The sequence below is a fragment of the Colias eurytheme genome, chromosome 3, assembly GCF_061535395.1.
Source record: "Colias eurytheme isolate Ceu_HAF_F1 chromosome 3, ilColEury1 Martin Lab GWU primary, whole genome shotgun sequence".
Classification (NCBI taxonomy): domain Eukaryota; kingdom Metazoa; phylum Arthropoda; class Insecta; order Lepidoptera; family Pieridae; genus Colias; species Colias eurytheme.
In genome coordinates, this window is record NC_142982.1 from 3,144,916 (window position 1) to 3,159,802 (window position 14,887).

Genomic DNA, 14,887 nt, shown 5'->3' on the forward strand with positions numbered 1-14,887 from the left:
TGTCGCTCGTTCCGCGCTCTCGCTTGCACTTCAAGCCTTACATGGAACGCCTCAGAGCGAGGTAACGCCGCATGAGTCATGTTTTTTCGTGCGTGCAGCCGGCTCTATCGAATTATTATAAGACGTTGTCACGTCAACAAATAATAGATCATAGATGTTTACCAAGAAAGCGGCTGAAAGAAGTGACATAAAAGAAAATTGGTAGGTACCTACGTGTATTATAAAAAAATTCTCATAAATTGCTCGTCATTATATGAGAAGTTATTCATCAAGAAAAATGCCAGTTATGACTGAATGCAGGAAGTACATCAATTTTCCGTCAATATTTTTTACACGCAATCCATTTATTTCGCAATTATAATAACTCAAGTAATTAACATTTACTGGATACCGATTTCATTCATTGGACTTTTTTGCAAATTGGTTAAATTTTACAACAAATTTTTAGGTCGCAAAAATGTCCGCTATAGAAAAGTACGGTGAGATTTTATTTCCAGAGTGGAAAAGAGATGGCGCTAGAAGACCTATATAGCGCTGTCATTTTTACACTCTGGAATTGCTCTGGAAATAATACTGTTTTAAGAAATCATGGTACGGGGGCAGTTTTGTAAGTTTGAGTAGAAATAATTGTGTTCATTGTTATATGAAGGTACTTAGGTACATTTTTTCTACGTCTCAAGATTTTCGCTCCAGATTTTTATATAGTTCGAAGCATTGGATGTTTTTTTATTGTTTAGTAACGTAACGGCACCAGTCTTGTACAGATTAAGGAAAAAATTGAAGTTTTTTGCAAATTTCTCGTAGGTTTTTTAACTTTATTGGATATTGTTTAGTTATACCTTTAGTTCTATGCTAGTTTAACGTAACCAATGTTAGAAAAAAGATTACAATGCATAAATAAAGAAGTTATTTATAAATTAAAAAAACACTTTTTTGCACCAGTGTTGGACAGTGAAAAATCTAATGATGGACACCCAGTTTTGGACAACATCCAGTTATGAACACCCATTTATGGACTGTACCTAATGTTGTTTCTCCAGTTATTTACACTTGGAGAAGACTTATAGTTAGCAATAGAATCTTGAAAATGATGATTGGAATACAATAAATCGGGGATGCATTTATGAAAAATAGTACTTAATAATTATTTTGCATACTTATAATATTTAAAACTGTTTTAATTTCCATTTTCTAGGCAAAAATTGGACAAATGCATCGTTAAATACGAGTTATGTCCGTTAAGAAACACCAATATTGTTTTTTTTTCTCAATAAGTCAGGGATGAAAAATATAACTAAAAAAGTACTGCCATTCCATCCATTTTGGGACTTATTCTTCTTCGTTATATCACTCTAGTCAGATCGAACGTGGTCAACATGAGGTTGGGGGGGGGGGGGAAGTCGGTAGATGTTACCCGCTTCACGATGTTCCACCATATCTCTCTGTTTCCTGGCATTCCGCTACACTCGTGAAGTGAATCGCCAATCTGAATCCGCCAGCAGCCTTAATCTGATCGGTCCATCGATATGGATTCCAAATTGTAGCACCCTCGTGCTACAATGGATTCCAAATTGTAGCACGAGGCAAAAAGCTTTTTTTAAACTGTTGTCAAGATTGTGTGGATGAAATTTAAGCATGTATGCTATATGGTGGTGGAATTTAGCAGCAGACAGCGATCCAAACAGTTCATCAGAGAACTCTCTATGATAGATGCGTTACAATACGCATAAGTATGCGATTTCTCTATGCAATGATAGAGAATGAAGCCGAGAACGAGTCGCACAGCACATAATGACCCATTGTTCTAAAATATATTCTTCATGTTTAGATAGATATTATGTTGTTGGACCCATTAGTGTAATTTTAACAAAAAATATCAATGTCCATTATAGGAACCAAAGCAAATCCAGTCATGGACAATTGTTGTACAATATTGGAACCCTTTGTTTGAAATGGTCGTGATAGGTATATTATTAATCAGAAAGAAAAGACAATATAGAGAAGCGCATGTAAATAATAACTTTAAAAAAAGTTTATTTTCGACATATGTCCATAAATGGATATATCCATAGAATTAAATCCAGTTATGGACACTGAAGAATTTTATTTAAACAACATAACCTATCATGATACTAAATCGTGTTATATTTCGTACACTTAACTACTATAAATAAAAGTAATATCAAATTTTGCTGACATTTATACAAAAATTCTTATAACCAAAATTGTGTCCTCACTTCCTTAAGGATTTCCTTAGTAAAAATGGATTTCTTCGAAACGAGTCGCAGCAACTAAACATAACGTTCTGCCATCTTCAAACATTTTGGCCGAATAAGATGAAGTGTCGTATTCTGATAGCTTATGAACCAAACTTTTATTTTAAGTATTGCCAAATTATATAACGTTAATTTTGGCCTTAATATTTAAATTTAATATTTATTTTGTCCATTACTGGATGCTTGTCCACCACTGGTGCCGTTACCTTACTTAAAGCGAAGTTATTTAGAACGACATGACAGCGATGTTTATCAATTTTTATTTTAAATAAATAAATGAGAAAAAAAGGGAAATACTGACCTCTTCAATATAGGACCATCTACAAATCACTCACACTTTCGTTATGGAACTCTAAAATCTGGCAACATTATCCATAAACAATCAGCATTATATACACTTCCGTATCATAACATATTGACGTTAGCCTTTCCGTCTATTGAGTAATGAGAGCATAATATGTAAATCAAGATGTTACGAGTACATTGTAACAATCGGGTAAGTGTTCGATTGATAGTTACCTTGATTGTATCTCTATGGACCATGTGTATATACTTCCTATAAATATTTATGTTCCTAATAAGAACTTTATTAAATAGGTAATGTAAATTCAAAATAATGCAGGCAATCGTCATTCTTTTTATCAAACTTTTTTTTAAATTAAGAAAACGAAGAAATTAGCGCGAACTTAGCGCGATCATATTCAAACTACAATGTTCTAAATTCAAATTTGACACAAGAATAAAAAAGTAAAACGAAGATAATTTGCATCAGTTATTTCGATTATTCAACATAAATAATCGTCAAAACATTATTACAGGCTTTATTAAATTTAACTTACGGTTAAGAAGTAGCATACAAGTTACATGACTTATGTTGTTATCAATCTCCATAGACTGGTGCATTTCTATGATGAAGCGAATTTTAATATAAGATATAGGATTTCCTGTACACATTCAGGGCATGTTGCGTGTGACCAGGCCGCTTGCAGTCTATACATTACTCGTAAGCTTTGACATTTGCTATAAACTGGTTCAGCAGTTCGCACCTTGCAACAGGAACACATATGTTCTTATTCTTTGCGTAAACCCGACCTAATGTGATATTTGCAATAGAACTGATATTTTAAATTGGATCAGATAATGCGTAATCAATTCATATGTTTGCATGAAACATCACTACCACAGTATTACAATATTATTTCCTAGGAAATATGGTAATACTGTGTCACTACATAGTATAAAACAAAGTCGCTTTCTCTGTCCCTATGTCCCTTTGTACGCTTAAATCTTTGAAACTACGCAACGGATTTTGATGCAGTTTTTTTTAATAGATAGAGTGATTCAAGACGAAGGTTTATATGTATAATAACATCCATTAAATAGTGGAGAAGTACTGTTATTTTTGAGGTTTCTAATGTGATGTCGAAAATAATTACATTTTTTCCGCTTACATTGCAAACGCAGGCTGAACCCTACGAGTTTTATTAAAATAATGTACTAAGTATTGTACACATTGAAAAGGTCTACAGAAAAGTCCGTGATGGTATATGTCTATCTCTTATGGATAACCCACAATAACTATTTTGTCATTTACTTTTTACGACACATAATGGTTAATTTTCGAAGCGATTTCAACCAATACAGCATTAATCCGTAACTAATTAAATACCTTGAATACATTGTTAATTTAATATAGATCTACATGGCCCTTTACATCGTATGATTTAAGTGAATATTTTCGAAGATATTACAGATCTAAAAATTGCGGGACGTAGCGTTTGCGGCGGTACCGGCCGGCCGCCATTGCACCCGTGCGAAGCCGGGGCGGGTCGCTAGTTTTCTATATTTTGGACGCTACTAGCTGTGCCGCGCGGTTTTATCCGCAGTTCTCCGCTCCTGTTGGTCTTAATGTGATGATAAATAATTAAATAGCCTTCCAGCCTTCCATAGCCTTCCATAAAAAAATAAAGTATCTAATACCGAAATCATTTTTCAAATCGTACCAGTAGGCAGTAGTTCCTGAGATTAGCGCGTTCAAACAAACAAACTCTCCAGCTTTATAATATTAGTATAGATTTTTTCCATCGCTCACAAAAAGCAATGTCAAAACGTGAGCCTTTTTACCTTTCTGATCCTAGATACTCCGCTTTTATTTTTACAAATTGGAGACAAATCATAATACGTAACCTGAAGGTGCTCATTAAATGTGTGTCAGATAAAAGTCTCAAATAAAATTGTTCACCTTTACGTACTTTAAAGTGTTTTAAATAAACTGTAACATGATATTCACAACTGTCAAGAATAATGAAAGACACTTGCAATTCTAATCGCGTAACACATGCCTCTCGCCAAAAATGTACAACTAGTTTAAAAGTAATTGAAAAAAATACTTTTATATTATGTCGGTCACAGCCAAAATCACAAATAAATTATATAACGGTACTGTCTGTTTCGTTACGCTAGCTATCCGTTAATCCAAAACAGATGTTAAAATGATAATTGCGCATGCAATTCTGCAATAAGAAACTGAAATAATAAAAATAGGGTCAGTAAATTTAAGAAAAAGAAAGAGTAATAAATTGTAATATAACAAAATAGTAAGTGTAAGACGACTCTCAAACACGTTGGGAGGTCTAATGATGGTTTTTCTAAGTCATAGTTCTTTGAATCCGTTTTCCATTTACAACACTACTTATATTAGATAGATAATGAATTTGAAGTACTTGGTTTACAATTCAAAAGTTATTTATTTGCAAAACATGATTTAGTATGCGCACAAAGATTTGATTTAAATAGCACAAATTCAAAAGCATATTTTTGAATATTTTCAGCAAAGATTTGCAATTTAAGGTAGGTATTCCTTACATCTTTAGTTACGGCAGACAAATATGTGTAAACCGAAATGCAGTATAAACCTACCTCTATTACTCAGTTATAATTACGTAGGTATATAAAATTAAATGACCCAGGATATATTAAAAGCCAATTTTCTGGTTGACTTGCACAATAGAGCGGCCATATGTCTTCATGCATCTGCATACAATGACGAAGCGACGTGAGAGAATTTCCTATCTGATCGTATATGGACAGAGAAGGGTGAAATTATGATGCTTTGTTCATACAACGTTATAAATTAATGTGAAGTTACGTTCGTATCAAATAAATCTGGATAATCGAAATAGTTCGTAGTCTACGGTATTGCCATTACAAATTTACTGCAATATAATGACTATAATATGTTTGAGACAGTCATGGAAGAAATATTAAAGCGTCTAAGCAGGAGTAAAAAAAAAGTTATAGTATGTGGTGATTTTAATATTGATTTACTTTTACAAACACAAACGGCTACACGAATTGTTAATTTGTTTCAGTCATTTAATCTATATAAACTTTTTAACGAACCCACACGAATTACACCTACTTCTGCAACTTGTATTGATAATATATACTGTGACTGCATCTGTTTAGAGAAAAATATTCTCAATACATTGACTTCGGATCACTGTGGCCAGAAAGTAGTTTTTGAATGGGATTGCATACCTACATTTAAAAGGATTAATGTTAGGCCTATAACTAAAAAAGGCATTGATAAATTTAGGAATAATATTAATAAAAACCTGCCCGTACTAAATGATCAATCCTATCCTAATAGTCCTTGTGAAATGTTTAAAAATCTTTTTAATTTAGTACATAAAGAATTTGAAAAAATATTTAAAGTTAAATCTTTAAATATTACCAAGGATTTACCATTTAGTAAATGGGCGACAGCTAGTATACATAGGTGCAGGAACATTCTTTATGAATTATATGGTATGAAGCAATATAATAAAGACCCATCTTTTCTTAGTTATGTTAGAAATTACTCAAAAATTTTTAAAAAAGTTTGTTTCACTGCAAAGCGTTTGTATATCAAAGAAAAAATACGCGACTCTGATAATAAAGTTAAAACAGTTTGGTCAATTATTAATGGTGAAATGGGTAAAAGCAAATCAAGTAATACCATAAAACTTGTAAATAATGACAGGGTTATTGACAAAAGTGCTGATGTTGCGCTTGCTTTTGAAGAATTCTTCAGTAGTGTCCCTGCTACTATTACTAATAGTTTAAATTCGTCTTCAGCACTTGCAGAGACCTTTTTGAGGGACCATGTTGCGGAGTGCAGTACATTATTTGAATTACGACACGTAACTGCTAATGATATTGTTACTGCCTTTAAGACGCTTAATCTTAAAAATACTTGTGATCTTTGGGGAATGTCCGTAAATTTAGTTAATAATATAATAGAAAATATTGCGAAAAATTTAGCTTCCATATTTAATAAGTGTTGTGACTATGGTACATTTCCTATTTTACTAAAGCTTAGTAAAGTTATACCTTTATTTAAGAAGGGCGATCAAGAAGACTGTAACAATTATAGACCTATCTCTATTTTACCAACATTAAGTAAGGTATTCGAGAAGTTAATATTAAACCAATTGAGTAGTCATTTTGCATCCAATAATTTACTGCACACCAAACAGTTTGGTTTCACAAAGGGGCGCTCAACCACAGATGCTGGAGTTGCACTTCTAACACATATATATAAGGCATGGGAAAACTCAAAAAATGCTCTAGGGATATTTTGTGACCTCTCCAAGGCATTTGACTGCGTTGAACATTGTACTTTGTTACGTAAACTTAATCACTATGGAATTAAAGGAAAAGCCCAGAACCTCATAGCGTCATACCTGCATGATAGGGTACAGACTGTAGTTGTTAATGGAGAACGTTCTAGCGGTGCGTCAATTAACATTGGTGTTCCACAGGGGTCAATTTTAGGTCCCTTCTTGTTCTTGGTATATATCAATGATCTTCCCTATTATTTGCAGGATAGGTGTGAAATAGTTCTGTTTGCAGATGATACCTCATTAATTTTTAATGTGGATAGGCATGACCCAAATGTTGACGAAGTGAACAGTGCTCTTTTACACATATCTGAATGGTTTACTGCCAATAATTTATTATTAAATGCCAAAAAAACCACTTGTGTTGAATTTTTACTTCCTAATGTAAAAAAGTTGAACAGAGATATTACCTTGAACGGGGAGGTATTGCATCCTACTGAGTCTACTGTATTTCTAGGGTTAACATTGGACGAGAAACTACAGTGGGGAGCCCATGTCAACACCGCTGCAGGTAAGCTCAGTTCTGCTGCATATGCAGTCCGAAAAATAAGGCATCTCACCGATGAAGATACGGCTAGATTGGTTTATTTCAGCTACTTTCATAGCATTATGTCCTATGGAATTCTACTGTGGGGCAGGGCTGCAGATATAGAAACTATATTTATCTTACAGAAAAGAGCCATTCGCTCTATATATAATTTACGTGCTCGGGACTCACTAAGAGATCATTTTAAGAATACTGGTATCCTTACTGTACCATCACAGTATATATTTAATAATATTTTGCATGTACACAAAAGCTCTGACTTACACACAAGAGTAGGAGATAGACACGATTATGGCACAAGGAACAAGAATAGAATTGAAATGCCATTTTTCCGATTAGCTAAAGTTAAAAATTCATTTATGGGTCAAGGTATACGCTTATACAATAGAATTCCTCACAATATTAAAGAGTTTAGTAGTTCTAAATTTAAAACTTACATAAAAAATGTACTAGTTCAGAGAGCGTACTACAGTATTCAGGAATATATGCACGATAAAGACCCATGGAAGGTTGTCGCGTAAACACCACAGGACAGTTCTTTGGCATATTATGTAGTTAGGTAGATATAAGTTACATATTATGTAAATTTATTGACATTATTTAAAAGAGCAACTATGGAGTTTCTTGCCGATTCTTCTCCATAGATACTGCTTTCCGAATCGGTGGTAAATGTTAAAAATACTATGTAATGACGATTCGAAAGTGCTACTAAATAGTAGTTTAATTGAATAAATGAATGTTTGAGTTTGAGTTTGAGTTTGCAATAGTAGTGCTCTGGTTTCACCTGAGTTCAAAACCACAGGCTTTTTCCTAACCACTGCCAAGTTTCATCAAATTCCATTTTGTAGTTTTGGCATGAGTGTTTTCCAAACGTAGTTTTCGTATTAATCTTATTTGTATGTGATATAGATGTATCTCAGTAGTCAGTAACAGCATACCATAACACAGACCTAGAAAGCTGCATATAATATGGATAAATCTTGTTCCGCACTTGTACAAATAAGGTTTCCAAACACAACCACAAATTTGTAGATACGTTTCCTAGGAACAAAAAGTTACTAGGCAAACATAAACCAAAGAAATCAGAAGTCATTGGCATTTCACACAAATTGCTCTATCGATCTGACCACAGCGACAAATTGCATGTAACAAATTGTGTTTTCACAATGTTTCATACAGTGAAAGCTTATAAAATTGTACATAAACGTCTATGCAACGTACTTTCTCAATGCACCGGACACACAGCATGATGGTTTCCTTCATTGACCATAGATAATAATTTATAGTCTATTGCTAGTTAGCATTCACAATTTTACATCTTGATAATAACACCTATGATTGAAGACGGCGTAGGTATATCACAGTATTACAATATTATTGTAATACTTGTATTGTAATACGTAAATTCTTAACAAAGGACTGCTTATCAGTCATTACTGAAGTCATGAAGCACATTGCACATTTATCAGCACAAAATTGTACGTTAGACATGCCAGACTATCCTTTACATGCCAGAATATCCTTTATTCCTCAGTCATAAAATATAAATATTATCTTTTATACGATATTCAATTAATTGCCATGATATATTGTAACTTTTAACAGACAGACAGCAAGGCTGATAGACAAGCAGTTCCGTTGTTAGCTCAATTTATTATATTTACTAATTAATAAAAAAGCAATTTTTCTAGACTTATACTACTTTCAAATACAATAGCTGGCCGGAAGGCATAAATATAATGGTTTAACATAAACCGGCTCTCCCACGTATTTTTAAATCTAATCGTTTATTGGCGTAGAAAATTTAATGCTTTGTAAAATATACAGAGTAACATCGACATAACCACCAAAAAAGGAAGAGGTCAATTCGATCGATATTTTTAGAAATTACTCATTTTAAAAAAGAAACCTTTTTTTTCAATATTATTTTCGTACATGGCAACATAGAAACAATGTCATAGACAAGAACTTCGGAATGTGGATTTCGAAAATGTTTTTTTAAGAATGTTTAAGATACGAGCACAGATAAAATAGAACATTTAGTACGCGATGCGGGCGATAAGGTGCAGCTTTGTCGTAATGCAAATTACTTGCGACATTGTGACGTAGTTCCTTACAAACAAAATTTTCCCATCCAGATGAGGTTACTAATTTTTTCTCTCTTTCCACTGGTACACCACTAACCGCACATCCGTGATTTTCTTTGTATCGATTTCTAGTAATATAAAGTTTGTTATGCTTGCTTGGATTTTACGTTGGAATTTTTATATGGACAAGGAACAGTGTGTATAATGTTTTTATTTTAGTTCCGGCAAACTTATGTATTTTCTATATAGATACTTACTATAGTGATGAAATCCATACTAATCTATAATATAAAAATGAATCGCAAAATGTGTTGGTAAGCGCATAACTCGAGAACGGCTGAACCGATTTCGATAATTCTTTTTTTATTATATTCCTTGAAGTACGAGGATGGTTTTTATGTAGAGAAAACGTAGATATGTACCACGGGCGAAGCCGGGGCGGACCGCTAGTATTATAAATGCGCAAGTAACTCTGTCTGTCTGTCTGTTACTCAATCACGCCTTAACTACTGAACCAATTTGCATGAAATTTGGTATGTAGATATTTTGATACCTGAGAAAGGACATAGGCTACCTTTTATTGCGAAATATGTACCACGGGCGAAGCCGGGGCGGACCACTAGTGAACTACATATAAATGGTTAACGTCTTTGGCTAGCTTACCCAAAAAACGAACCAACACTACCAGTTATTAAATTCAAATGAGATAAATTGAAATATTTATATTTATGACCCTTAAAATAATTGGAAATCTAAACGAATTGATAGATACACAATTAAAATAATTAAGCAATAATTTCTTACATCTTTACCTGACATATCGTCATATCTACATACATATTGCTATTAAAATAAACCACTCCATAATATTTCACAAAGCTTCGTGATTGAAAATTGCTCAAATACCTAGGTGCGAAACTCATTTCCCCATTTTCGACAATCGATTAAACCAAGGTTATATCTGATTTTACAAGTATCAAAAGCGAATTTGTTCCGCATTTTTATCGTAAACAATGTACTTGTATATTATGTATTATGTATATATGTATCTTAGTAACGCAATACACCGGCTAAATTAAAGAGTTGCTCAATGTTGCCACTTGCCAGTTGCGACAGTCATGTTGCCTTGTTCCGGTTTTTTTACAGATTATATCAAAAGGGTTGCCGCGGCAGCGAATACTTGCACGTCTTTTATTTTACACTGAACTTGGAGGAGCGATCTGAGGATTTGAGATAAATAGTGAAAAACAAAGAAAAAACCGATATGTGAAGAAAAGATTCAAAAAACAATATTCATCTTACTGGATTTCTGAATAAGTAAGTAGGTACGTACTCGTTTACATTTTTTTTTGCATAAAGAAATATGTCACATAAACAATATTTGTAACTATAGTTCCAAAATTATTGAAACTATACTTAAAATGGAGAATAATATAAAATTGAGATAAACGCTGAAACCATTCACATATTTTTCAGTAATAAGTGAGACAAAGATCTTATTAAATATGATTAAAATACTGAATGCCATTGTCACACTAATTAAATGCACAATTGAACAAAAGACGATTACGGATTAACTCAAACTAAGTTCTAACACAGAGCGGTTATTTCGCGGTAAAAACCAGTGTCTTCATGAATTATTCTCAAATTGTATCAAAATCTGCTATAATTATTATTTTTCTTTACATTACAAATCATGCATCAATCATTTATTTTCTGCTATTTAATTTCAGTTTCATAAAATAATGTTGATTTTAATTTATCGAGACCTATAAATATGATATATCGTGTTTATTGGCGTCATTGACTAAAAAAGATATGCTCATAGTTTGTCGGATAAACGGTTAATCAGTATAACAACTTACTTCAGCTATACCTACCATCTTCCAGGCAATCAAATGTTGGTAGTAGCAGATATAATACTATACTAGAGCATGCTTATAGTTAGCATGCTTTATCTGTAACTCGTCTAAGATTACTCTTCTCAAGATTATTTGAACTTATGACTCACTATATTTCGTAATGATACAGTGATCTCTTGGTGACTAACTGCTGTATATAATTATAAAAAGGCGTAACCAGTTACGTATGTTACGGTAAGTACTGTAAATGGCAGATTTCCTAATTGACTTTAGCAGTTGAACTTCGTAATACGTAAGTAGATTAATGTGACACTTACCATTCATAGGTTTGAGGACATCTTGAATTTTTCCTGGAATTAAATGAAGTCGGGTCAAACGTTTTCATATCAGTGTGTGAATAAAGCAATTTTTGTCTGATTTTGTTTCGAATATTTAATAATTTATTTGAATTTTAGATATTCCTGCAGATAACTTGAGAGACTTTAACAGCAGGACCTTTGGCCGGCTAATTATAATAATTATTAATTAATCCTAACCAATTAGATGAAAAGTAACGGAGTATTTTAAAGCTTTCGATCTTTGTTTAACTTAAATACCCATTTAATCTACCTTTTTCTAATTGGAACAAAATAATTACAAATGATGTGACGAATGTAACGATGACAAAGCAGGCTTTACATTTCCATACAATTTTTATGGCCCATCGAAATACCTGCTTATGTTAAAGGTATTTTACCTTATAAGAAAGTAATAAAAATAATACAAGTTTTGGCGAGCCGAGTAGGCAGAACGACACAGAAAATCGAAGTGTTCGCGTTACGATGTTCAGCTATTTCCAATCTTTTAATTTTACGTTCGTGAGCACATCACCGGTCATGTACTTGTTTGTTGCACACGCAAAACAATACGCTTTTTTATATTTTTTCAATCACACGCAATAACACCGGTGTCAATGATACTCGTATCTTTTACGGTTAAGTAAACATAGGAAAAATTAGATGTTTATTTCATAACTTTCATAGATGTTATTGACTTTTTGTGAGATTTGATGTAATTGGTTGCAATCAATTCAAATTATTTCGTGTGTATTGTAAGGTTGATTTTGTTGGTTTTATTGTTTACAAACAAAAAGTGGAATTATGATTACCTTATTAAAGAGGAGGATAACTCCAATTAAAATACTTATTTAAAAATATTAATAAATTAGGGATAGAATAGGTTTCTACTATACATAATTTGATGTTTACAAATACTACATCACTACATAGTATGAAACAAAGTCGCTTTCTCTGTCCCTATGTCCCTATGTATGCTTAAATCTTTAAAACTACGCAACGGATTTTGATGCGGTTTTTTTTAATAGATAGAGTGATTCAAGAGGAAGGTTTTAGTATATAATTTATTATGTGTTAGACAAAGCGGGCGAAGTCGCGGGCGGAAAGCTAGTAGCCTATATAGGAGCTTCGGCCGCGTAGGTATGTGGAACTAATAAAAACAAAAACTGTAAGTTTATATCGTCTTATTTTATATTCAGCACAGCCAAACAACTGTTACATCTTACAGTACCTAATATAGCGAATATATTGCTAAAATAACAAAAAACATCCAATATAATTATATAATACATATAGTATACCGGATAAATCATAAAAATTCATGTTCATTACCACTGCCCTATATTCAAGTCACGAAAATATCTTGCATGTTGAACAAAATGAATTTCGAGGCGAACTAGATTTTAATTGCTATCATTTTACACTGTATTCTGTGCTCAATAATACTTTAAAATGGATACAGGTACGATTTTTATTGTCACGTTTGATACACTGAAACGAATTTAGCTCTTTCTAATTAGAAACGGACGCATCTTCATCTTCATAAAAAGCTATGTATTATCTTTGTGTTTCTATACATAGTTATTTTATAAAATATCAATTATATAATTTATTTATAAATAAGTACATATGAGATTTTTTCTGCATTGACAATTTATTATTTTCCCATTCGTAGATATATGTGTTTTTATGTTTGTCGATAAACTTCTTCGAAGTCTTTAATCAAAAATTTATTTACAATTGTGACGAAATAATTAAAAATTAATTGATTAAATATAAGTATTTGTATTACTTACCTATGTGAGAAGAATATTGTATTATTATTTATTATTCATATTACAGTCACAAAGGCTAGAAGTACAATACAAGAACGAAGGTTATTGCGAACTATTTGTAATGTAAAGGTTGCTCACTGCACATCATAATAATTTTATCAATATATGAACGCAAAATTTGCTTTTATAATTATAGTTTCATAAGAACACTTTATTCAATGCTCTTTAAATTATGAAGGTACATTCTTCGATCTACGCATTCCTAAAAGTACACCCTAAATCCTAATCCTTTTCAGTGACGCGCGAAAAAAACTCCAATTTTGTCAATTCCAATTTTGAAATGTGACATAGAGGCTAGACTAGAGCTATTTTTTTTTTATTTGGTAAAAGCGCCATGCGAAGGAAGCGCAGGGCAGGTATGCGATTCGCCCACAGATAACGAATGACCTTACACAGGACTGGTCTGACAGCATGCTTCCCTACAACCACTAAGCGGAATTTATAAAGATGGATACCCGCGCCGTCTGGACGTAAATATGCTAGTTTCATTAAGATTAATTTTCTTTACTATCGCTACAGTTATCTCTATTCCATTAGTAAAATATTTTACATTATAGAAAAAAATAAAAAAAATACGTATACCGAAACAGAGGATATTAAATTTTTTTTAACTTTCGATGTATCTTAATACTTATTAAGTACCTAGGTATCTATAATTAATTCTGAGATGTTGAAGTTGTTTATAAAATGTTTATCTCAATGACGTTTGTTTGTGCAAATATTTACATTATAGAGATAACATTTGGCGACCACCTAGATCAAGGTGAACTTTATCTCGAATCCCTATACTAGGTCCGCAATATTTTTATTACAGAACCATAAGGCATAATTAATTATTGTCTATGAAATTTCTCTAGATTCCATACCTTTATCTTTGGAACACTAATAATTGATAATTATTGACATATGTTATTATATATTACTATACTATGTACTATACTCTATGCACATGATATAGAAATACCAACAGTATTACTTCAGTATCATCTATGGACACATGGTTGTATTTTTGCACACCTAATCAATAATAAAATTAAATAAAAAAAATCTGGCGTTTATGGCGAAGAGATCATGAAAAAATGTGAGTAAATTGTTTTATTTGTTTAATAATTATCAAAATGTACCGAAGTTAATTATAAAGAGAACACAAGCTCTTTGAAGTTATCGTGGCAATTACAGTCAAAACAATGACGTAATCCGAAGATAAGTAGGTACATAATATTCAAAATATTGCATATTGATAACTTTATCATCTGTATTTTAGCCATTAGTGCACAAATA

At 32.4% G+C, this 14,887-nt stretch overlaps 1 protein-coding gene across 2 annotated transcripts in view; it reads right to left on the reverse strand.

The window, feature by feature from the left end:
* Positions 1–14,887, reverse strand: part of LOC149909431 (uncharacterized) — an 80,954-nt gene that overhangs the window by 64,066 nt on the left and 2,001 nt on the right. The window contains exon 2 of one of the 2 annotated variants that reach the window (XM_090119402.1): positions 11,754–11,786. The exons of the other annotated variant lie outside the window; for it this stretch is intronic. Coding sequence (XP_089975528.1) covers positions 11,754–11,786 — 33 coding nt within the window. The remainder of the gene's footprint in view (positions 1–11,753; positions 11,787–14,887) is intronic. 2 annotated transcript variants of the gene reach the window in all.